We start from the raw sequence: 27,237 nt of genomic DNA on the forward strand, positions 1-27,237 counted from the left end.
GACAGCGTCAGCAGGGCCTCGAAGGTGGTTCAGCTTGGTCAGGCCGCGACAGCGTCAGCAGGGCCTCGAAGGTGGTTCATCTTGGTCAGGCCGCGACAGCGTCAGCAGGGCCTCGAAGGTGGTTCAGCTTGGTCAGGCCGCGACAGCGTCAGCAGGGCCTCGAAGGTAGATCAGCTTGGTCAGGCCACGACAGCGTCAGCAGGGCCTCGAAGGTGGTTCAGCTTGGTCAGGCCGCGACAGCGTCAGCAGGGCCTCGAAGGTTCCAGGTGCAAGAGTTCAGATCAGGATCAGCCGCGACGAGGTCAGCAGGGCTTCGACTCCCAGATACAACTGCCGTCCTAATCCAGGGCTGGCCCAGATATAGGACTGGAGGCGTTTGATGTCCGGACCCTCGCGCCTGGGGGTCAGAGGGGCCGGGATGAAGGTGTCCAGACACCCAGCAGGGGGGTGGAGCCAGCTCCCAGGGAGGCTGGGGCCGATCGATACCAGGTGTCCGGGGACGGCTGGAGGGCCATCGAAACTTCCCGCCTCTCGGGTCTGTCAAGTGGCCACTCGCCCACCCGGGAGGATCTTGGTGCCTCGATGTCGGGGCTTCGCTGAGGCCGGGGCCAGGGATGGCTGCGGCCACGTGTCCGGGACGTGATGGGCCCAAGATGGAGTCGGGCCGGACATGGTGGCCTGGCATGGTCACCAGACCGGCAGTGTTGGCGAGCGGGGTCCGCCGGTGTCCCAGGGGGGAAGAGCTGTAGGTTGCCAGGGGGGCTGCTCTCGTCGGGGCTTCGTGAAGGTTCGTGTCAGGGGGGTCGACAGCGAGTCGACGGAGGGCCGATGTCGTCCGGGGCCCGCCAGGCAGGAGGGGTAGGCCCACGCCACGAGGCCGTGTCCAACAGCCGAGCACACATGGGGGTCACTCAGGTCATCGCCGAGCACACATGGGGGTCACTCAAGTCACCGCCTAGCACACATGAGGGGTCACTCAGGTCACTGCCAAGCACACATGAGGGGTCACTCAGGTCACCGCCAAGCACACATTAGGGGTCACTCAAGTCACCGCCGAGCACACATGGGGGGTCACTCAGGGCACACATGGGGGGGTCACTCAGGTCATCGCCGAGCACACATGAGGGGTCACTCAGGGCACTGTCGAGCACACATGGGGGGTCACTCAAGTCACCGCCGAGCACACATGGGGGGTCACTCAGGGCACACATGGGGGGGTCACTCAGGGCACCGTCGAGCACACATGGGGGGGTCACTCAGGTCACCACCGAGCACACATGGGGGGTCACTCAAGTCACTGCTGAGCACACATGGGGGGTCACTCAAGTCACCGCCGAGCACACATGGGGGGTCACTCAGGGCACACATGGGGGGGTCACTCAGGGCACCGTCGAGCACACATGGGGGGGTCACTCAGGTCACCACCGAGCACACATGGGGGGTCACTCAAGTCACCGCCGAGCACACATGGGGGGGTCACTCAGGGCACACATGGGGGTCACTCAGGTCATCGCCGAGCACACATGGGGGTCACTCAAGTCACCGCCGAGCACACATGGGGGGTCACTCAGGACACACATGGGGGTCACTCAGGTCATCGCTGAGCACACATGAGGGGTCACTCAGGTCACCGCCAAGCACACATGAGGGGCCACTCAAGTCACCGCTGAGCACACATGGGGGGGCCACTCAGGTCATCGCCGGGCACACATGGGGGTCACTCAGGGCATCGCCGAGCACACATGGGGGGTCATTCAGGGCATCGCCGAGCACACATGAGGGGTCACTCAGGTCACCGCCTAGCACACATGGGGGTCACTCAAGTCACCGCCTAGCACACATGAGGGGTCACTCAGGTCACTGCCAAGCACACATGAGGGGTCACTCAGGTCACCGCCAAGCACACATTAGGGGTCACTCAAGTCACCGCCGAGCACACATGGGGGGTCACTCAGGGCACACATGGGGGGTCACTCAGGTCATCGCCGAGCACACATGGGGGTCACTCAGGGCACTGTCGAGCACACATGGGGGGTCACTCAAGTCACCGCCGAGCACACATGGGGGGTCACTCAGGGCACACATGGGGGGGTCACTCAGGGCACCGTCGAGCACACATGGGGGGGTCACTCAGGTCACCACCGAGCACACATGGGGGTCACTCAAGTCACTGCTGAGCACACATGGGGGGTCACTCAAGTCACCGCCGAGCACACATGGGGGGTCACTCAGGGCACACATGGGGGTCACTCAAGTCACCGCCGAGCACACATGGGGGTCACTCAGGGCATCGCCGAGCACACATGGGGGTCAATCAGGGCATCACCGAGCACACATGAGGGGTCACTCAGGGCATCGCCGAGCACACATGGGGGGTCACTCAGGTCATCGCCGAGCACACATGGGGGTCATTCAGGTCATCGCCGAGCACACATGGGGGTCACTCAGGTAATCGCCGGGCACACATGGGGGTCACTCAGGTCACCGCCAAGCACACATGAGGGGCCACTCAAGTCACCGCCAAGCACACATGGGGGGTCACTCAGGGCACACATGGGGGTTATAAGGTTAATCAGAAAGGGCCACCTCACATTAGGTGGATGTGTATCCAGATGTCATTGGAATACACCATCTTTGTTAAAATACCCCTCACCCACCAAAAGGGCCCTTGGTGTCATGCTTCATCATCGGGGTCTTCCCGTCCCGCTGCGGGGCGGGGCAGTGCTGCGACAAGCGGATACGCTGGAGCACCTTTAGATGGAGGTGCTATGTGTTGGGAGTGAGTGTCAGTGGGGTCAGGGGTGATATAGAGTGTGAGTTAAAAAATACCTGGCCTAGTGGAAAAAAGATTTTTATTAAACACTGGCTGATATTATTAAAAGAAAAAGTGAAACGGAGAGATGGAGCAGGTTAATGGGCTCTCTCTCCTAAGTGGGTCAACATGTTTCGAGGCACGGGGCCTCTTCGTCAGGACCTAGGGGAGATCCCCCTGTCACTCACTAATGTTCCTCCACTTGGGTAGAAAAAAGTGTATTTACAAAAAATGAACAAAAATACGACTATGTGAGTAACTACTACTTAATAATTACAACACATATATGCTACCACACTAATAATGTAGTATGCCTGCAAGGTAAGAATAACAGATTAAAAATGCGCCGATCCCAAAGTGCGCTTAGCTCAAATATACCTGTAATAGAAGATGAGAAACACACACAAATATACACAGTGGGAGGTTCGCGTATAAGCATTTGAAGGTGGTTGAAGTATTTCTTCAGCACACACATAGTCAGTCACACAGACAATAAATAGCACACAAAGGTTGAGAATAGCCAGGGCTTAGAGATATAGAAGTGCATACTTATCAAATGGGGGGTCAATGCCTCATGAGCCAGCTCTAGACTGAAGGGTATGGTGGGGTCTCAACTGCAGAGAGGGAGAAGAGGGGATATATAATGTGATCCAGTCCTCCAGGTGGTATGGTTAGGCTAAACCAGGTTAGACTGGGATCATCTCCCTAGAGACGGCTATGCCGTACTTACTGTGCCCCTAGCACGCTTGTGCTTCCTCCTTCGTCCGCGGCTTCCGTGGATATGAGGGAGGCAGAGGGCGGTGTGCTTATATACTTGTTAGTAATTGGATAATTACTCAATTAGGTTTAGCGGAAAGCCCGCCGAAAATAAGGGGCCAGAGAAGTGACTCAGGCGGCGGCCATGTTGGACTGTTAGGTAAAGCCTTAAGGGGTTGGTGTATCAGATCGGGTACCCAAATATCGATCGTGGGCACTCTTCATGAGTAAAAAGCAAGTTATAGCTGGCTAGGATGCCGGACCATGATGGACATCCCAGCTCTAACTACACATTGTCATATACTGACTATCCACTAATATGGTTAAAGTTATTCCAGACTAGCCTCTCGAGCCATACAATGCTAAATACCTGAAGGTACGGTCATTTCGTCATAGCGAGCATGAACGCTATACTGAGATCACTGTGCGCATGCGCGCCGGCATCAGTGTCTGCCCGCGGCGCATGCGTGTCAGTGCAGTTGCTCCGGCACATGCGCAGTGACTACACGGTTAGCGTTTTGTGCCGGAGCGGACTAAACTCACGGGTCCGGCATCCTAGCCAGCTATAACTTGCTTTTTACTCATGAAGCCGCGGACGAAGGAGGAAGCACAAGCGTGCTAGGGGCACAGTAAGTACGGCATAGCCGTCTCTAGGGAGATGATCCCAGTCTAACCTGGTTTAGCCTAACCATACCACCTGGAGGACTGGATCACATTATATATCCCCTCTTCTCCCTCTCTGCAGTTGAGACCCCACCATACCCTTCAGTCTAGAGCTGGCTCATGAGGCATTGACCCCCCATTTGATAAGTATGCACTTCTATATCTCTAAGCCCTGGCTATTCTCAACCTTTGTGTGCTATTTATTGTCTGTGTGACTGACTATGTGTGTGCTGAAGAAATACTTCAACCACCTTCAAATGCTTATACGCGAACCTCCCACTGTGTATATTTGTGTGTGTTTCTCATCTTCTATTACAGGTATATTTGAGCTAAGCGCACTTTGGGATCGGCGCATTTTTAATCTGTTATTCTTACCTTGCAGGCATACTACATTATTAGTGTGGTAGCATATATGTGTTGTAATTATTAAGTAGTAGTTACTCACATAGTCGTATTTTTGTTCACTTTTTGTAAATACACTTTTTTCTACCCAAGTGGAGGAACATTAGTGAGTGACAGGGGGATCTCCCCTAGGTCCTGACGAAGAGGCCCCGTGCCTCGAAACATGTTGACCCACTTAGGAGAGAGAGCCCATTAACCTGCTCCATCTCTCCGTTTCACTTTTTCTTTTAATAATATCAGCCAGTGTTTAATAAAAATCTTTTTTCCACTAGGCCAGGTATTTTTTAACTCACACTCTATATCACCCCTGACCCCACTGACACTCACTCCCAACACATAGCACCTCCATCTAAAGGTGCTCCAGCGTATCCGCTTGTCGCAGCACTGCCCAGCCCCGCAGCGGGACGGGAAGACCCCGATGATGAAGCATGACACCAAGGGCCCTTTTGGTGTGTGAGGGGTATTTTAACAAAGATGGTGTATTCCAATGACATCTGGATACACATCCACCTAATGTGAGGTGGCCCTTTCTGATTAACCTTAAAACCCTGATAAGAGGAGGACGTGCCCACCTCGGTGCCCACCGGCATCACCTCTTCACTCCCCCCTTTTTTGATTTCCTTACACATGGGGGTTACTCAGGTCATCGCCGAGCACACATGGGGGTCACTCAAGTCACCGCCGAGCACACATGGGGGTCACTCAGGGCATCGCCGAGCACACATGGGGGTCACTCAGGGCATCACCGAGCACACATGAGGGGTCACTCAGGGCATCGCCGAGCACACATGGGGGTTCACTCAGGTCATCGCCGAGCACACATGGGGTCATTCAGGTCATTGCCGAGCACACATGGGGGTCACTCAGGTCATCACCGAGCACACATGGGGGGTCACTCAGGGCACCATTGAGCACACATGGGGGGTCACTCAGGTCATCTCCGAGCACACATGGGGGGTCACTCAGGGCATCACCGAGCACATATGGGGGGTCACTCAGGGCATCGCCGAGCACACATGGGGGTCACTCAGGGCATCGCCGAGCACACATGGCGGGTCACTCAAGTCACCGCCGAGCACACATGGGGGTCACTCAGGTCATCGCCGAGCACACATGGGGGTCACTCAGGGCATCGCCGAGCACACATGGGGGTCACTCAGGTCATCGCCGAGCCCACATGGGGGTCACTCAGGGCATCGTCGAGCACACATGGGGGTCACTCAGGGCATTGCTGAGCACACATGGGGGTCACTCAGGTCATCGCCGAGCACACATGGGGGTTACTCAGGGCACCGTCGAGCACACATGGGGGTCACTCAGGTCATCCCCGAGCACACATGGGGGGTCACTCAGGGCATCGCCGGGCACACATGGGGGTCACTCAGGGCATCGCCGAGCACACATGGCGGGTCACTCAATTCACTGCCGAGCACACATGGGGGTCACTCAGGTCATCGCCGAGCACACATGGGGGGTCACTCAGGGCATCACCGAGCACACATGGGGGTCACTCAGGTCATCGCCGAGCACACATGGGGGTCACTCAGGGCATCGTCGAGCACACATGGGGGTCACTCAGGGCATCACCGAGCACACATGGGGGGTCACTCAAGGCATCGCCGAGCACACATGGGGGGTCACTCAGGGCATCGCCGAGCATACATGGGGGTCACTGAGGGCATCACCGAGCACATATGGGGGTCACTCAAGTCACTGCCGAGCACACATGAGGGTCACTCAAGTCACCGCCGAGCACACATGGGGGTCAATCAGGGCACCGTCGAGCACACATGGGGGTCACTCAGGGCATCGCCGGGAACACATGGGGGGTCACTCAGGGCATCACCGAGCACACATGGGGGTCACTCAGGACATCGCCGGGCACACTTGAGGGGTCACTCAGGGCATCACCGAGCACACATGGGGGGTCGCTCAGGGCATCACCGAGCACACATGGGGGTTCACTCAGGGACTCGCCGAGCATACATGGGGGTCACTCAGGGCATCGTCGAGCACACATGGGGGTCACTCAGGGCATCGCCGGGCACACATGGGGGTCACTCAGGGCACCGTCGAGCACACATGGGGGGTCACTCAGGTCATCGCCGAGCACACATGGGGGTCACTCAGGGCATCACCGAGCACACATGGGGGTCACTCAGGTCATCTCCGGGCACACTTGGGGGGTCACTCAGGGCATCACCGAGCACACATGGGGGGTCACTCAGGGCATCACCGAGCACACATGGGGGTTCACTCAGGGACTCGCCGAGCATACATGGGGGTCACTCAGGGCATCACCGAGCACATATGGGGGTCACTCAGGTCATCGCCGAGCACACATGGGGGGTCACTCAGGGCATCACCGAGCACACATGGGGGTCACTCAGAGCATCGTCGAGCACACATGGGGGGTCACTCAGGTCATCGCCGAGCACACATGGGGGGTCACTCAGGTCATCGTCGAGCACACATGGGGGGTCACTCAAGTCACCGCTGAGCACAGATGGGGGTCACTCAGGGCATCGTCGAGCACACATGGGGGTCACTCAAGTCACCGCTGAGCACACATGGGGGGTCACTCAGGGCATCGCCGAGCACACATGGGGGGTCACTCAGGGCATCGCCGAGCACACATGAGGGGTCACTCAGGTCATCGCCGAGCAAACATGGGGGTCACTCATGTCATCGCCGAGCACACATGGGGGGTCACTCAGGGCATCGCCGAGCACACATGGGGGTCACTCATGTCATCGCCGAGCACACATGGGGGGTCACTCAGGGCATCGCCGAGCATACATGGGGGGGTCACTCAAGTCACTGCTGAGCACACTTGAGGGTCACTCAAGTCACCGCCGAGCACACATGGGGGTCACTCAGGGCATCGCCGAGCACACATGGGGGTCACTCAGGGCATCACCGAGCACACATGAGGGGTCACTCAGGGCATCGCCGAGCACACATGGGGGTTCACTCAGGTCATCGCCGAGCACACATGGGGTCATTCAGGTCATTGCCGAGCACACATGGGGGTCACTCAGGTCATCACCGAGCACACATGGGGGGTCACTCAGGGCACCATTGAGCACACATGGGGGGTCACTCAGGTCATCTCCGAGCACACATGGGGGGTCACTCAGGGCATCACCGAGCACATATGGGGGGTCACTCAGGGCATCGCCGAGCACACATGGGGGTCACTCAGGGCATCGCCGAGCACACATGGCGGGTCACTCAAGTCACCGCCGAGCACACATGGGGGTCACTCAGGTCATCGCCGAGCACACATGGGGGTCACTCAGGGCATCGCCGAGCACACATGGGGGTCACTCAGGTCATCGCCGAGCCCACATGGGGGTCACTCAGGGCATCGTCGAGCACACATGGGGGTCACTCAGGGCATTGCTGAGCACACATGGGGGTCACTCAGGTCATCGCCGAGCACACATGGGGGTTACTCAGGGCACCGTCGAGCACACATGGGGGTCACTCAGGTCATCCCCGAGCACACATGGGGGGTCACTCAGGGCATCGCCGGGCACACATGGGGGTCACTCAGGGCATCGCCGAGCACACATGGCGGGTCACTCAATTCACTGCCGAGCACACATGGGGGTCACTCAGGTCATCGCCGAGCACACATGGGGGGTCACTCAGGGCATCACCGAGCACACATGGGGGTCACTCAGGTCATCGCCGAGCACACATGGGGGTCACTCAGGGCATCGTCGAGCACACATGGGGGTCACTCAGGGCATCACCGAGCACACATGGGGGGTCACTCAAGGCATCGCCGAGCACACATGGGGGGTCACTCAGGGCATCGCCGAGCATACATGGGGGTCACTGAGGGCATCACCGAGCACATATGGGGGTCACTCAAGTCACTGCCGAGCACACATGAGGGTCACTCAAGTCACCGCCGAGCACACATGGGGGTCAATCAGGGCACCGTCGAGCACACATGGGGGTCACTCAGGGCATCGCCGGGAACACATGGGGGGTCACTCAGGGCATCACCGAGCACACATGGGGGTCACTCAGGACATCGCCGGGCACACTTGAGGGGTCACTCAGGGCATCACCGAGCACACATGGGGGGTCGCTCAGGGCATCACCGAGCACACATGGGGGTTCACTCAGGGCCTCGCCGAGCATACATGGGGGTCACTCAGGGCATCGTCGAGCACACATGGGGGTCACTCAGGGCATCGCCGGGCACACATGGGGGTCACTCAGGGCACCGTCGAGCACACATGGGGGGTCACTCAGGTCATCGCCGAGCACACATGGGGGTCACTCAGGGCATCACCGAGCACACATGGGGGTCACTCAGGTCATCTCCGGGCACACTTGGGGGGTCACTCAGGGCATCACCGAGCACACATGGGGGGTCACTCAGGGCATCACCGAGCACACATGGGGGTTCACTCAGGGACTCGCCGAGCATACATGGGGGTCACTCAGGGCATCACCGAGCACATATGGGGGTCACTCAGGTCATCGCCGAGCACACATGGGGGGTCACTCAGGGCATCACCGAGCACACATGGGGGTCACTCAGAGCATCGTCGAGCACACATGGGGGGTCACTCAGGTCATCGCCGAGCACACATGGGGGGTCACTCAGGTCATCGTCGAGCACACATGGGGGGTCACTCAAGTCACCGCTGAGCACAGATGGGGGTCACTCAGGGCATCGTCGAGCACACATGGGGGTCACTCAAGTCACCGCTGAGCACACATGGGGGGTCACTCAGGGCATCGCCGAGCACACATGGGGGGTCACTCAGGGCATCGCCGAGCACACATGAGGGGTCACTCAGGTCATCGCCGAGCAAACATGGGGGTCACTCATGTCATCGCCGAGCACACATGGGGGGTCACTCAGGGCATCGCCGAGCACACATGGGGGTCACTCATGTCATCGCCGAGCACACATGGGGGGTCACTCAGGGCATCGCCGAGCATACATGGGGGGGTCACTCAAGTCACTGCTGAGCACACTTGAGGGTCACTCAAGTCACTGCCGAGCACACATGAGGGTCACTCAAGTCCCCACCGAGTACACATGAGGGTCACTCAAGTCACCGCTGAGCACACATAAGGGTCACTCAAGTCCCCGCCGAGTACACATGGGGGGTCAGTCAGGGCATCGCCGAGGACCCATGGGGGGTCACTCAGGTAATTGCCGAGCACACATGGGGGGTCACTCAAGTCACCGCCGAGCACACATGGGGGTCACTCAGGTAATTGCCGAGCACACATGGGGGTCACTCAGGTAATTGCCGAGCACACATGGGGGGTCACTCAGGGCATCGCCGAGCACACATGGGGGTCACTCAGGGCATCGCCGAGCACACATGAGGGGTCACTCAAGTCACCGCCGAGCACACATGGGGTCACTCAGGTAATTGCCGAGCACACATGGGGGGTCACTCAAGTCACTGCAGAGCACACATGAGGGGTCACTCGGGTCACTGTCGAGCACACATGTGGGTCATTGTCGAGCACACATGAGGGGTCATTCAGGTCATCACCGAGCACACATGGGGGGTCACTCAAGTCACTGCCGAGCACACATAAGGGTCACTCAGGGCATCGCTGAGCGCACATGGGGGGTCACTCAAGTCACTGCCGAGCACACATGAGGGTCACTCAAGTCACCGCCGAGCACACATGGGGGTCAATCAGGGCACCGTCGAGCACACATGGGGGTCACTCAGGGCATCGCCGGGCACACATGGGGGTCACTCAGGACATCGCCGGGCACACTTGGGTGGTCACTCAGGGCATCACCGAGCACACATGGGGGGGTCACTCAGGGCATCACCGAGCACACATGGGGGTTCACTCAGGGCCTCGCCGAGCATACATGGGGGTCACTCAGGGCATCGTCGAGCACACATGGGGGTCACTCAGGGCATCGCCGGGCACACTTGGGGGTCACTCAGGGCACCGTCGAGCACACATGGGGGGTCACTCAGGTCATCGCCGAGCACACATGGGGGTCACTCAGGGCATCACCGAGCACACATGGGGGTCACTCAGGTCATCGCCGGGCACACTTGGGGGGTCACTCAGGGCATCACAGAGCACACATGGGGGGTCACTCAGGGCATCACCCAGCACACATGGGGGTTAACTCAGGGACTCGCCGAGCATACATGGGGGTCACTCAGGGCATCACCGAGCACATATGGGGGTCACTCAGGTCATCGCCGGGCACACTAGGGGGGTCACCCAGGTTGTCGCAAAGCACACATGGGGGTCACTCAGGTCATCGCCGAGCACACATGGGGGGTCACTCAGGGCATCACCGAGCACACATGGGGGTCACTCAGGGCATCGTCGAGCACACATGGGGGGTCACTCAGGTCATCGCCGAGCACACATGGGGGGTCACTCAGGTCATCGTCGAGCACACATGGGGGGTCACTCAAGTCACCGCTGAGCACACATGGGGGTCACTCAGGGCATCGTCGAGCACACATGGGGGTCACTCAAGTCACCGCTGAGCACACATGGGGGGTCACTCAGGGCATCGCCGAGCACACATGGGGGGTCACTCAGGGCATCGCCGAGCACACATGAGGGGTCACTCAGGTCATCGCCGAGCACACATGGGGGTCACTCATGTCATCGCCGAGCACACATGGGGGGTCACTCAGGGCATCGCCGAGCACACATGGGGGTCACTCATGTAATCGCCGAGCACACATGGGGGGTCACTCAGGGCATCGCCGAGCATACATGGGGGGTCACTCAAGTCACTGCTGAGCACACTTGAGGGTCACTCAAGTCACTGCCGAGCACACATGAGGGTCACTCAAGTCCCCACCGAGTACACATGAGGGTCACTCAAGTCACCGCTGAGCACACATAAGGGTCACTCAAGTCCCCGCCGAGTACACATGGGGGGTCAGTCAGGGCATCGCCGAGGACCCATGGGGGGTCACTCAGGTCATAGCCGAGGACACATGGGGGTCACTCAGGTAATTGCCGAGCACACATGGGGGGTCACTCAAGTCACCGCCGAGCACACATGGGGGTCACTCAGGTAATTGCCGAGCATTCATGGGGGGTCACTCAGGGCATCGCCGAGCACACATGGGGGTCACTCAGGGCATCGCCGAGCACACATGAGGGGTCACTCAAGTCACCGCCGAGCACACATGGGGTCACTCAGGTAATTGCCGAGCACACATGGGGGGTCACTCAAGTCACTGCAGAGCACACATGAGGGGTCACTCAGGTCACTGTCGAGCACACATGTGGGTCATTGTCGAGCACACATGAGGGGTCATTCAGGTCATCACCGAGCACACATGGGGGGTCACTCAAGTCACTGCCGAGCACACATAAGGGTCACTCAGGGCATCGCTGAGCGCACATGGGGGGTCACTCAAGTCACTGCCGAGCACACATGAGGGTCACTCAAGTCACCGCCGAGCACACATGGGGGTCAATCAGGGCACCGTCGAGCACACATGGGGGTCACTCAGGGCATCGCCGGGCACACATGGGGGGTCACTCAGGGCATCACCGAGCACACATAGGGGTCACTCAGGACATCGCCGGGCACACTTGGGGGGTCACTCAGGGCATCACCGAGCACACATGGGGGGTCACTCAGGGCATCACCGAGCACACATGGGGGTTCACTCAGGGCCTCGCCGAGCATACATGGGGGTCACTCAGGGCATCGTCGAGCACACATGGGGGTCACTCAGGGCATCGCCGGGCACACATGGGGGTCACTCAGGGCACCGTCGAGCACACATGGGGGGTCACTCAGGTCATCGCCGAGCACACATGGGGGGTCACTCAGGGCATCACCGAGCACACATGGGGGTCACTCAGGTCATCGCCGGGCACACTTGGGGGGTCACTCAGGGCATCACCGAGCACACATGGGGGGTCACTCAGGGCATCACCGAGCACACATGGGGGTTCACTCAGGGACTCGCCGAGCATACATGGGGGTCACTCAGGGCATCACCGAGCACATATGGGGGTCACTCAGGTCATCGCCGGGCACACTTGGGGGGTCACCCAGGTTGTCGCAGAGCACACATGGGGGTCACTCAGGTCATCGCCGAGCACACATGGGGGTTCACTCAGGGCATCACCGAGCACACATGGGGGTCACTCAGGGCATCGTCGAGCACACATGGGGGGTCACTCAGGTCATCGCCGAGCACACATGGGGGGTCACTCAGGTCATCGTCGAGCACACATGGGGGGTCACTCAAGTCACCGCTGAGCACACATGGGGGTCACTCAGGGCATCGTCGAGCACACATGGGGGTCACTCAAGTCACCGCTGAGCACACATGGGGGGTCACTCAGGGCATCGCCGAGCACACATGGGGGTCACTCAGGGCATCGCCGAGCACACATGAGGGGTCACTCAGGGCATCGCCGAGCACACATGGTGGTCACTCATGTCATCGCCGAGCACACATGGTGGTCACTCATGTCATCGCCGAGCACACATGGGGGGTCACTCAGGGCATCGCCGAGCACACATGGGGGGTCACTCAAGTCACTGCTGAGCACACTGGAGGGTCACTCAAGTCACTGCCGAGCACACATGAGGGTCACTCAAGTCCCCGGCGAGTACACATGAGGGTCACTCAAGTCACCGCTGAGCACACATAAGGGTCACTCAAGTCCCCGCCGAGTACACATGGGGGGTCAGTCAGGGCATCGCCGAGGACACATGGGGGGTCACTCAGGTCATAGACGAGGACACATGGGGGTCACTCAGGTAATTGCCGAGCACACATGGGGGGTCACTCAAGTCACCGCCGAGCACACATGGGGGTCACTCAGGTAATTGCTGAGCACACATGGGGGGTCACTCAGAGCATCGCCGAGCACACATGGGGGTCACTCAGGGCATCGCCGAGCACACATGAGGGGTCACTCAAGTCACCGCCGAGCACACATGGGGTCACTCAGGTAAATGCCGAGCACACATGGGGGGTCACTCAAGTCACTGCAGAGCACACATGAGGGGTCACTCAGGTCACTGTCGAGCACACATGTGGGTCATTGTCGAGCACACATGAGGGGTCATTCAGGTCATCACCGAGCACACATGGGGGGTCACTCAAGTCACTGCCGAGCACACATAAGGGTCACTCAGGGCATCGCTGAGCGCACATGGGGGGTCACTCAAGTCACTGCCGAGCACACATGGGGGGTCAGTCAGGGCATCGCCGAGGACACATGGGGGTCACTAAGGTAATTGCTGAGCACACATGGGGGTCACTCAGGTCATCATCGAGCACACATGAGGGGTCACTCAGGACATTGCCGAGCACACATGGGGGGGTCACTCATGTCATCGCCGAGCACACATGGGGGGTCACTCAGGGCATCGCCGAGCACACATGGGGGTCACTCAGGTCATCGCCGAGCACACATGAGGGGTCACTCAGGTCATCGCCGAGCACACATGTGGGTCATTGTCGAGCACACATGGCGGGTCACTCAAGTCACTGCTGAGCACACTTGAGGGTCACTCAAGTCACTGCCGAGCACACATGAGGGTCACTCAAGTCCCCGCCGAGTACACATGAGGGTCACTCAAGTCACCGCTGAGCACACATGGGGGGTCACTCAGGTCATAGCCGAGGACACATGGGGGTCACTCAGGTAATTGCTGAGTACACATGGGGGGTCACTCAAGTTACCGCCGAGCACACATGAGGGTCACTCAAGTCCCCGCCGAGTACACATGAGGGTCACTCAAGTCACCGCTGAGCACACATGAGGGGTCACTCAGGTAATTGCCGAGCACACATGGGGGTCACTAAGGTAATTGCCGAGCACACATGGGGGGTCACTCAGGGCATCGCCGAGCACACATGGGGGTCACTCAGGTAATTGCCGAGCACACATGGGGGTCACTCAGGTAATTGCCGAGCACACATGGGGGTCACTCAAGTCACTGCAGAGCACACATGAGGGGTCACTCAGGTCACTGTCGAGCACACATGTGGGTCATTGTCGAGCACACATGAGGGGTCATTCAGGTAATCGCCGAGCACACATGGGGGGTCACTCAAGTCACTGCTGAGCACACTTGAGGGTCACTCAAGTCACTGCCGAGCACACATAAGGGTCACTCAAGTCCCCGCCGAGTACACATGAGGGTCACTCAAGTCACCGCTGAGCACACATAAGGGTCACTCAAGTCCCCGTCGAGTACACATGAGGGTCACTCAAGTCACTGCTGAGCACACATAAGGGTCACTCAAGTCCCCGCCGAGTACACATGAGGGTCACTCAAGTCACCGCTGAGCACACATAAGGGTCACTCAAGTCCCCGCCGAGTACACATGAGGGGTCACTCAGGGCATCGCTGAGCGCACATGGGGGGTCAGTCAGGGCATCGCCGAGGAGACATGGGGGTCACTCAGGTAATTGCTGAGCACACATGGGGGTCACTCAGGTAATTCCTGAGCACACATGGGGGTCACTCAGATCATCATCGAGCACACATGAGGGGTCACTCAGGACATTGCCGAGCACACATGGGGGGTCACTCAAGTCACTGCCGAGGACACATGAGGGGTCACTCAGGTCACTGCCGAGCACACATGAGGGGTCACTCAGGGCATCACCGAGCACACATGGGGGGTCACTCAGGGCATCGCCGAGCACACATGAGGGGTCACTCAGGTCATCGCCGAGGACACATGGGGGGTCACTCAGGGCACCGCCGAGGACACATGGGGGGTCACTCAGGTCATCGCCGAGCACACATGGGGGGTCACTCACGGCATCGCCGAGCACACATGAGGGGTCACTGAGGGCATCGCCGAGCACACACGGGGGTCCCTCTCTTGTGTCTGGGTCTGAGGCTTTTGAACGATCTCCCATGTCTCTCTCTTTCCCTCCCGCCCCATGTCTCTCTTCCTCTCCTGCCCCTGTCTCTCTCTTGCTCTCCTGCCCCTGTCTCTCTCTTGCTCTCTTGCCCCTGTCTCTCTCTTGCTCTCCTGCCCCTGTCTCTCTCTTGCTCTCCTGCTCTGCCCCCTGTCTCTCTCTTGCTCTCCCGCCCCTGTCTCTCTCTTGCTCTCCTGCCCCATGTCTCTCTCTTGCTCTCCTGCCCCTGTCTCTCTCTTGCTCTCCTGCCCCTGTCTCTCTCTTGCTCTCCCGCCCCATGTCTCTCTCTTCCTCTCCCGCCCCATGTCTCTCTCTTGCTCTCCTGCCCATGTCTCTCTCTTGCTCTCCTGCCCCTGTCTCTCTCTTGCTCTCCTGCCCATGTCTCTCTCTTGCTCTCCTGCCCCATGTCTCTCTCTTGCTCTCCTGCCCCATGTCTCTCTCTTGCTCTCCCGCCCCATGTCTCTCTCTTGCTCTCCCGCCCCATGTCTCTCTCTTGTTCTCTTGCCCCATGTCTCTCTCTTGCTCTCCTGTCCATGTCTCTCTCTTGCTCTCCTGTCCCATGTCTCTCTTTTGCCCTCCTGCCCCCTGTCTCTCTCTTGCTCTCCTGCCCCTGTCTCTCTCTTGCTCTCCTGCCCCTGTCTCTCTCTTGCTCTCCTGCAGTCTCTGATACTCAGAGTCCTCCCTCTTGTCTTGCAGATGAAGCTGCCCCTGCGAAGGAGAAGTGCAGGACAGGAATGAAGCATGAGGTCCCTGCGGGTTACTTCCTGCAGAACGTCTGGCACCCTGTCTACTGCAGCATGAACAGGTTCCCCTCACTGGAGGACAAGAATGGCTGCCTGAAGGGGAAGTCGCTGCACCTCATCGGAGACTCCACCATGGTGCAGTGGAACACCTTCCTCACTGGCAGAATCAGCAGTAGGTTTTGTTCAGCACATGAGCAATAGGCCTGGGTATGAAAGGAATTTGGTAATTCTGTGTTACTCTTGTAATGTGGAATAACTGATAAATGTGTCGGCTCCACTGATGGAATTACCTCAGATGGAATGCAGTGGTTGTTAAACATTCCATCTTCCCACTGTATTTGGAAACCACTGAATACCCGTTGCGGCCCGTACATACTCGGCAGGGATTATAATGTGTAATCACTGCCGAACATGCAAGGACGCCAGGTGGTCACAGTGTTTTTAGGTCGAGCCTAGGCAGCGCGCATGCGCTGTCGGCAACAACTTGTAGCATTGAGTAAGGGAGGCAGCTCCCGCATGCTGCTTACTATTCGCTCAACTCAGTGTCGGTCTTCTTTGCTGCCGCGTAATTGGTTTAGGCAGCAAACGTCACTTCCGCTTTTATCCAGTGCAGCACCAACCAAGTACAGTTCGATACGCTTAGACAGCATAACTGTTATTTGGTGAACTATTTTGTTTGTTAATTGCATGCTTCATGCTTGTGTCAGTGCTCGATGCACGTCTGTGTTGACCCCCTATCCACCCCCACCCGCTCTCTGTGTCGTACCGCCACCCACCCGTTGCTCCTTGTTTTTACACTTAGGGCATTTTTAGATTTGAGGCCGAACTGCGTTTGCTAACGCATTTTTTAGGTTTGTGTCAATGCCACAGCGTATGCTTGGAAGAGAAACGGCCATTGCTGGAGGGAAGGGTAGGAACCTTGTGGTCGCCTGGGGAAGAAGAATTACTGCAGGCTGGATGGAGGGATACCTGGCTCTGGCTGGCACTCGTTTACAACTGTTGCAGCCCAGCATGGTCGGCTGTATCTTCTATTATGGGGGTGCGCATTTGTTTTGTTCTGTGATGCATTAAAAATAGCATCCCAGCTCCCCACTGGCAATGGAGAAGTAGCATGATTATTAACATAGAGGGACCCTGCCTGTTGGAATATTAATTTTTTTGCAGCATTTTGTTTTTTCCACCCTTTTTTTTGCCGGTTCCATGAAGCTTGTCCCGAGCTTCTAACACTGCCTCATGGCATTTGACCTCGCACGGGGTTCCTGCGCAGTAGGGTGGGTTTGAACGCATTAGAATTGAGGCTTGTGGGGGCGGTGGAAGGAAAATAAATATAGATCAGGGGAAACCTGCTGCAGCTCCTTTCCACTACAACTGCTGCGGCGACAGCTGCCCCGACCCCCCTCAACCAGCTCAATCACCAGAAACCACAGGAGCGAAGCAGGTTCCAAATCCTCTACCCATGCATCCAACTCTCCTGGTTTTAATAAATCACAGACAGGAGAGAAATGATACCTTGGGAGAGGGGAGTGAAAAAAGGGAATAACAAGGACCCACTGCTCCAAACCGATGCAACAAGGTGATATTCCCAGTAACTATGAACTCTGCAGCAGAGAGAGAAAAAGAATCACAAAGGAAGAGTTAATAACAAGGAAGCAAACATGTCCCCTCCCGTCCCTTCCAAGCACTAGCTTACCACCACTAGATAGAGCAGTCCTCTAGGCATATATTTCCTCCTTTAGTTCCATAGGGGAAAAAGTCTTGTGGGCATAATAATAAAAAATCAACATAACCATTCCTGTTCCAGTGTTGTGGGAAAAACCCAAAGGTGGGAAAAAAACCTGTGTCAGGAATGACTAACCAGGTAAGGGATCCCTTCCACCATAACGGGACACAACGAATGCAAAGTAGAAAAAGGAAATAATAATTTGTCTCTTATAACAACTAACACAGTCTGTAATTGTTACCCAAAAAGCGTGTGCCCGTGAGGTGCCATCTCGCCTTTCTCACCTTTTTCTGTCATCATTTTAGTTGAATGTGGGTCTTGTGTTTGTCTAAGTTTGTTGATCAGAGTTGGGCTTCTTTTTTAATAACGGCAGTAGACTGAGACATCCCCTACTCTAAATCTTTGTAAGAAGAGAGGTTTGTTGTAATTCATGTACAACTAGTGATGTCTGTAGATCATTAGACGAGAACTGCCTTGAACACTAGGACATTTGTATTTTGGCGACCCAAAAAGCGAGGAATGAAACAAAATTCCAAAAAGGAGACAAGTCCCACGATGTCCTCAATAATCCAACAGGGAAAACTCCAAAATCCAGTCTCGAAGTTGCGCTTCCAATGTGCGTACAAATCCCATGCCAATATGTCAGCATACCAACACTGCTGACGGCAAAGTCCTTCCAGGGGCCAGAGGACCAGAAACAAAACCAAGCACTGAAGCCCCGACTCGCTTGCTTTAAATGTGGAAGAAAACCGCTGAGCAACTGCAACCTGCCCGCCCACAGCCCCATAGGGCAGCCCAGAAGACAGTACAGAAAGAGGAAAGGAAGAGAAAAGGAATACATTGAATGTGTCCCTACGCTACCGCCTCCTAGATATGACAGTACCCCCTCCCAAATGACCTCCCCTCGGTCTGGGCTTGGAAGGGTGACGAGCATGGAAAAGGCGTACCAATCTAGGAGCATGAACCCCACCAGCTGGCTCCCATGTACGGTCCTCGGGGAGATACCCCTTCTAATCCACCAGATAAAACAGTCGACCCTGCCATCTACGAGAATTCAGTATGGCATGAACCTCAAATTCCTTCTCCCCATCAATCAACACTGGAGGAGGTGGGGGCAGCTTCTAGGAAGTAACAACAGAGGGTTTTAAAAGGGAAGTGTGAAAAACAGGGTGTATCCGAAAGGCAAGGGGCACAACCAGTTTCATGGCTACAGGATTAACCACCCACTCATTTCTAAACGGCCCAACATAACGGGGCTGTAACTTCCTAGACCCTCCCATTATCAAGTTCTTAGATGCCAACTATACCATATCCCCAGGGGCATACAAGGGAGCAGGGCAATGATGACGGTCAGCCTTTGCCTTCATACTGAGTTTAGCAGCAGCTAGATGTTCTTGAGCTGTCTTCCACACATCTATCAAGGCCTTACTCAAGACATCTACCGCCAGTACATAACCTGTGGGTTGAATCAGAATGGCCTTTGGATAAACCACATAGAACAGAAAAAAGGGGACATACCATTAGACGAATGTACACTGTTGTTGTATGCAAACTCAGCTATGGGTAGTGCCTTCAACCAACTGCTCATCAAAGATGTCAACAAACAACGTATATATTGTTCCATCGTCTGATTAGTGCGTTCCAGCTGCCCATCTGAGTAAAGATGGTACGCAGAGGACAGACGAAACTCCACCTTTAGCAGGGCACACAGTTCCCTCCAAAAATGTGAAACGAACTGCGCTTCCCTATCTGACACTATTGCGGTAGGAACCCCATGCAACCTCAATACCTAGGCTATGAAAACATCAGCTAATTCCCTAGCTGAGGGCACCTTAAGCAATGGTATAAAATGCACCATTTTAGTAAATAGATCAACCACTATGAAAATGGTGGTATAATCCTCTTCCGGAGGGAGGTCTGTTACAAAATCCATACTTATGGTGTTCCAGGGAGAGGGATGGACCGGCAAAGGAATCAATAACCCTGCAGGTGTAGTATGGGACCCTTTGTTTACTGCACACATAGGACAGGAAGCCACAAATACCTATATATCCTGCCCTATTTTATCCCACCAAAACCTACGTAGACATATCTCCCTGGTCTTGGCCACTCCAGGATGGACCACTAGAGAAAGAGAATGACACTAATTAAGTACCTTTTTTCTCATCTCAGGGGGAATAAACAACTAATCTCTATAGTACAACAACCCGTCTTGTAATTGACAAGCGGCCTCAGTTAACCATGGAGTCAAGTCCACCGCTAGCAACTGGTCCCTGACCATATCAAGAAAGTCCGCACTCGAATTACATCCTCTAAACCTATTACTGGCAATCACAGTTATGTCATCTCAAACTGCATCCTCTTCAAGGGAAGCAACATGGATTTGTGATAGAGCATCAGACTTCACTTGCTGACTAGCAGGTCTATAAGTAATTGTGAAGTCATACTCATTGAAGAATAACACCCAGCTCATTTATCTAGGAGTTAACGCTCTTGCAGAACGAAAAAACTCCAAATTCTTACGATCTGTGTAGATGGTAATAGTATGTCTCGCCCTCCCCCTCCCCATCCCCCGACAGGTAATGCCTTCATTCCTGAAAGAACAGTTTTATTGCTAAAAGCTCCCTCTCAGCTACATTGTAATTCCGCTCCGCTGGCAGTAACGTTTTCGAAAAGTAGGCAATGAGATGCATCAGACCTGTCTCGGTGTCCCTCTGTGACAACACCCCTCCCACCGCATATTGGGAAGCGTTTGCCTCCACTTAAAAGGGAAGAGTGGGATCGGGATGTCTCAGTATAGGAGCTGACGTGAACTTGCCCACCAAGGTCTCCAAGGCTCTCTGTGCGACAGCAGACCAAATAAAAGGTACTCCCTTCCGCAATAACGCCGTGATAGGAGTGATAACATCCGAGAAATGTGATATAAAATGCTGATAGAAAGTGGAGAATCCCAAAAGGACTTGAATTTCTCTCACACTGGTAGGCATTGGCCACGTGGTAATAGCCTGCGTCTTTTTGGGATCCATCTGTATACCATCAACTGAAATGATAAACCCCAAAAACTTCACACAAGAAACCCCAAAAATTGCATTTCTCTAACTTCACAAACAGACTATGCTCCCGCAATTTCTGCAACACTTGGATATCTTGAGCATCATGCTCCCCAGCAGTCTTAGAGAAGATTAAGATATCGTCGATGTAAACAACAACACTCACATCCAGATACTCTCTCAACACCTCGTTTATAAAAAAAACTGGAAAGCCACTGGGGGTTGCAAAGCCCGAACGGATTGACACAGTACTCAAACAAACCGAACTTTGTTCGAAAAGCGGTTTTACACTTGTCCCCAGATCGGACAAGAATGAGATGGTATGCACTTCGCAGATCGAGTTTGTTAAATACTGAGGCATGCAGCACCTGTTCTAACAACACCGGAATCAAAGGCAACAGATATTTGCTTTAATAGTCACCTTGTTTAATGCCCAATAGTCTACACAGGCGCTAAGAGCACCCTACTTCTTCGGTATAAAAAAGATAGAAGAAGAGACCGGTGAAGAGGATTGTTTAATAAAACCAGATGCCACCCTGTCATTCAAATATGCTCTCAAATGCCATTCTTCAGGTTCGGACAATGTATAAACCCTACTACTTGTCAGAGGAGCCCCTGGGACCAGATCTATCCTACAATCAAAATCTCGATGGGGAGGCATCAACCCGGCTTTGACCTCATCAAATACCTAAAAAAAATCCTCATAAGCAAGGGGAAGGCAACACGCTTCCATAGTAATGCCATTACCACTCGTTGCACAAACCAACGCCGAAACCCAATCCGTTGCCTCACGATGACACTGCCCCAAGCAATTCTCAGAATCCAATGTTACTGTACGCCGCACCCTGTCATTGTTAGGGTTGTGAGTCTGCAACCATGGCACTCGCAAAGGCACTCGCAAAGGCAGGAGCATCAATTAAATTAAAACAAACAGACTCTGAGTGCCCGTTGTCACGAAGTAAGAAAAGAGGTTCAGTTTGTTTAACAATCAAACCAGAAGTTAAATCAGTACCATCAATAGCCCTCACCAGTTCTGGTTGTTTCTTACACACACACGATACCTCCAATCGAGGTATCAACTGGATATGCGTGAAAGTCCCGGTAGATCCGGAATCCAACAAAACAGAGATAGCAGACCTTCTACTATTGGTTATCACCAAAATTTCCACTACGATGAAATGCCGAGGTACCCTCTGGTCAGACCTTGCTATATCATAAGGGTTTACCGAACAACAATTGTCTCCCCTACTGGATATGGATTCTTGTTCCACCACAGTCACAGCTTTCTTGGGCCCCATACTAGAGGGCTTTATCATGTGCATAATGGCCACTCTTGGCACAATACATACACAAATCGTGAGTCCGTCTCCTTTCCTTCTCTTCTCTTGACAAGGGCCCCCGAATCCCCCGATCTGTATGGGTTCAGGCAAGGGCTGGAATCTGTTTCCACATTCTGCTCCCCTTGTTCCTCGAGGAAAACGGCGTAGGAAATCGTCTCCTGTCTCCTTTCCGTTCCGACAAACAATGATTTAATTTCCCAACCAAATCAATAAAATCCGAGCGATCCTCAGGGACACACACCACCTGGGATACTACATCCTTAAGCTCATCACAAAGTCCCTGATAAAACAAGGACATTCTTTTTTCCATGGACCAGTGTGTCTCTGCAACCAGAAGATTAAAGGTGGAAACATACTTGTTGCAGAATGATCCTGACACAGTAATGTTGATAGACATGATGGACAGTGCTGATCTTAAACAACTTGTTAGAGGTTCAACTTTTAAACCATCCAGGTTGTGTTAAGGCCTACTTGCCAAATTCTTCCTTAATAAAATGGTGAGCACATTTTCAGTCTTCAGTGGATCTAATGATGATGGTTTAAATACGGCGAAGGAGGCTTCTGAATACACAAGGTTCTCCCCCCATGCCTTGGACACATTTAGACCACTGACTGTGCAAGACACTCTTGAGCTCCTAACATGAGCTAAATCAGGTACACCTTTCGACCCTAGTCCAGTAATGATCACAAAATTGGCACCTGGTCCAATTGCCTTTTCTCGTGCAGCCATTTTTAATGGTATGTTTGAAACTGGACAGTTTCCTAAGATGTGGAAGGTGGCCTCAATACTCCCCCTTTTAAAGAAGCCAAGCCTGGACCCTAATGACCCTAACAATTTTCGCCTGATTGCTCGTCTTCCTCTCCCTGCTAAAATGGTTGAGAAAGCTATGAATCGTCAACTCAGTACTTTTTTGGAGGAAGTCCAAGCTTTGGATCCCTCACAATATGGTTTTCGAGAGGGACACAGCACAGAGTTGGCTTTTTATCAAGGCTACAGAAGAGATCAGAGCAGCAGGGGATCTAGGAGGTAGGGCAGTTCTGATCCTACTAGATCTATCCGCCGCATTTGATACGGTCCGTCATGAGATTCTGATGGACCGTCTCAGGGAATGTGGGGTACGGGGTAAAGCCTGAGATCTACTCAAGTCCTTTCTATCAGACAGAGGTCAGATTGTTTCCCTTGGGAGATTTCAGTAAAAACTCTTCGCACTGCCATGCGGTGTACCGCAGGGGTCATCTTTGAGCCCAACACTCTTTAATGTGTATGTCTCATCTCTGGCTCCTGTAATCGGTGCTTTTGGATTTGGGATCACATCTTATGCGGATGACACACAAATTGTGGTGTCTATATTACCCGGCCACGAACTGGGCATAGATAATTGTTTTCAGACCTGCATGGAAGCAGTAGGAAGATGGATGGCAGAAAAACTGCCTCAAATTGAATGATGTTGAGTGATGTTGTTCGGGAATGACCCTAATTTCCGGACTCCCAGCTGGTGGCCGGCCTCCTGGGATCACTCCCTTCACCCTCTCAAAAGGTGACAAATCTGGGAGTTTTGTTGGATGAGAAATTGTCCCTTGGAGCCCAGGTCAACGTAGGTGTTTCAAAAACAGTGCATGTCCTGAGAACTGTCAAGAAGGTGGTGCGGCTTCTTCCGCTGGGGTGCCGGAAAACAGTGGCCACAGCTTCGGTTTTATCGAGGCTGGACTACTGCAACAACTTATATCTAAATATTCAGCAAAAGTTTTTGTATAAACTTCAGCTGCTTCAGAATGCCGCGGCTAGACTTCTTACGGGCACATCCAAATTCTCCCCAATTTCCAAAGAGATAAAAAAATTGCACTGGCTTCCGGTGAGGAACCGGGTGCAGTTTAAGTCCTTTTGTATAGTTTTCAAAGCTCTGCAAGGTGGGGGACCTGATCATTTAAGATGCCAGTGTCAGTGGTATAGACGGACAAGAATTCTGAGATCATCAGAAACTAAACTGGTCGTAGTCCCACCCATAAAAAAAGCCCAGTGGGGTGGCAGAAGCTTCTGCTAATGTGCAGCCAAGGCCTGAAATGGCCTCCCATTCTACTTGAGAAACACCCCCAATCTTCTAGCTTTTAGGAAGGGGCTGCAAACCTGGCTTTTCGACAAATAATCCTCCTTTTCCTAGCTCAGCGGCACGAGAAGTCACCAGAGCCAGGACACCTCCGGGTAATCGTGAGCTTTAAAAATCTCCATAACATAACATACTCCAACCACTCCCGCCTGCCCCGTTGCAACTTCAGTAACTCAGTATCACTGGCCTGCATAAAAGCATGTTTCAGGGATATCTAAAGTCCTGTTGCCAGGGGTTCCTTGCTTATACCTAAGAAAGGTGTTGGACATACTCTGGTGACCCACCTATGGGAGGGTTTGGAAAGAGGGGTGGCTGCACCCATTTCTTTTGTCCAGTTTTGCGCCATAGCAGGGGCTGGTAGCCCCTGCAACCAGTTTGAACTGGGCTATGCACAGGGATACCAAATGTGCCCCCACTGCAGACTAAAAAGCACTCTCAGAGTGCACCTACCCAGCCCCAATCCACTAAGACCTGTCTGGGAGGTGGTTACACCTCCCTGTGACAGGAGAAACTTATTGTCCAGGCCTCCTGTGCCAGAGTTTCGGTCAGCAGCAGGAGGGCAGACTCATGTCTGTGGCTGCAGCATCCATTTTGTGATGCTGGGGCTCTTTTAAACTGGTACCAGGTATACCAGTATGTACATCTCTCTCCCTCTAGAAGGGTGGAATTCTACCCCCGCCATCAGAACTGGCAGGGGGTGTAGGATTCCAAAGTGTTTGAAATCAAACACGACATGTTTCCGTGCAGCAATGCCAAAGTTAGCATTAACCGCTAGGTTATAATGCACTTAAGAGTATATGGTCTGGCTGCATCACAGAACAGCCCCAGAGTTTAGGTTAAGAAGGCTGCAGAGGGGCCTTGCTCATGCATGGGCACCCTCAAACACGAAACAAAGCACTCTGCCTTCGGGATTGATAAGGCCTGCAATAGGGGTGACTGATAGGTTTATATGTGCAGTGATTTAAGGTAGATATAGGTAACCCATATCTTAGTAAGGGGTGCGTGCACCACCTAACCCAGGCTGTAGTAGTAGTTCTGTGGTGCCATTTGGGAAGCTTTACCAGGGTTGGCATAATACATGCTGCAGGCCCTGGTAGGCCTCTGCCATTAGTACCTAGTGTACCATATACTAGGGACTCACAAGGGTACCCCAGTAACCAAACTGGAGTGTACCTAAGGTACATGAAATCAATTTAGAGAGGAGGCAGCTAGGCTGGGGTCCTGGATAGCAGGGCCCAGCCACACTGAAGTCGAAAAACAGTGAAACATGGGCAAAAAGTGGGGGGTAACCATTGGAAGCAGACCCTGCTCTACTACATAACCCCCCGAAACGCAGGGATATTAAACTAACCACCAACCTTGACCAGTTGAGTCTTCATGTTCTAAGTGGAAACATCTGGAGAGTCCATCTTCATTGGCATGGTTACTCCCAGGTCTACGTTCCACTGTATAGTCCATCCCCTGTAGGGAAATGGACCACCTCAAAAGTTTGGGGTTTTCACCCTTTATCTGTTTTAGCCACAAGAGGGGCTTATGGTCAGTCTGAACAGTGAAGTGAGTGCCAAACATGTATGAATACGCTTCTTCAGTGCCCATACCACAACAAAGGCCTCCCTCTCAATAGCTGACCAAAGTTTCTCTCTAGGGGCCAGCCTTCTGCTAATAAAAGCTACTGGCTGGTCCAGACCTTCATCATTCAATTGTGATAACACAGCCCCTACCCTCAACTTAGATGCATCTGTTTGAACAATGAACTCTTTGGAGTAGTTAGGACTTTGCAGAATGAGAGCAGTACACATGGCCTGCTTCAGGTAATCAAATGCCTTTTGACAGCTGACTGTCCACTGAACTTTCTTAGGCATTCTCTTGGAAGTTAAGTCATTCAGGGGTGTCACAATGGATCCATACCCCTTAACAAACCTCCTGTAGTACCCAGTCAGGCTCAAGAAAGCTCTGACACGAGTCTGGGTAGTTGGAGCAACCTAGTCCATGATAGTCTGGATTTTGCTCTGCAATGGTTGAACCTGGCCTCCACCTACAAGGTGGTCCAGGTTTACAACCTGACTCTGCCCTATCTGGCACTTGGTAGCCTTGATAGTTAGGCCTGCTCTCTGCAGGGCCTCCAAAACATTTCTCAGATGGACCAGGTGATCCTCCCAGGTGGAGCTAAAGACAGAAATATCATCTAGATCTGCTACACTCTAGTATTCCAGCCCTGTTAGGACTTGATTCACCAACCTTTGAAAAGTGGCAGGCACATTCTTCAAACCAAAGGGCATTACCACAAATTGATAGTGCCCACTAGGGGTAGAAAATGCTGTCTTTGGCTTTGCATCATCAGCTAATCTGATCTGCCAGTAGGCAGCTGTAAGATCAAATGTGCTAAGAAAGTTGGCTGAGGCCAAAGTATCTATGAGCTCATCTGCTCTGGGTACTGGATAAGCATCTGTCCTAGTGACTGCATTGAGAACCCTGTAGTCTACACATAATCTTATCTCTATCTTACCACACTGGGTGTGAGGTTTAGGTACCAAGACTACTGGACTAACCCAGGGGCTTTCTGAGGGTTCAATTACTCCCAAATCCAACATTTTCGGGACTTCAGTCCTGATACAGTCCTTTGCATGGTCAGGTTGCCTGTAATTCTTATTTTTAACAGGCAGACTGTCCCCAGTGTCCACTTCATGAGTGCACCAGATAGTCTAACTTGGAGTCAGAGAGAACATATGTCTGAACTGATTGAGCAC

General features: G+C 54.1%; 1 protein-coding gene across 5 annotated transcripts in view; it reads left to right on the forward strand.

The window, feature by feature from the left end:
- Positions 1–27,237, forward strand: part of LOC144784984 (NXPE family member 4-like) — a 228,935-nt gene that overhangs the window by 155,419 nt on the left and 46,279 nt on the right. For all 5 annotated transcript variants that reach the window (XM_078664106.1, XM_078664107.1, XM_078664108.1 and 2 more), the window contains exon 5: positions 16,229–16,447. In XM_078664106.1, coding sequence (XP_078520232.1) covers positions 16,229–16,447 — 219 coding nt within the window. The remainder of the gene's footprint in view (positions 1–16,228; positions 16,448–27,237) is intronic.

This window comes from Lissotriton helveticus, chromosome 10 (genome assembly GCF_964261635.1).
Source record: "Lissotriton helveticus chromosome 10, aLisHel1.1, whole genome shotgun sequence".
In the NCBI taxonomy this organism is placed as follows: Eukaryota; Metazoa; Chordata; class Amphibia; order Caudata; family Salamandridae; genus Lissotriton; species Lissotriton helveticus.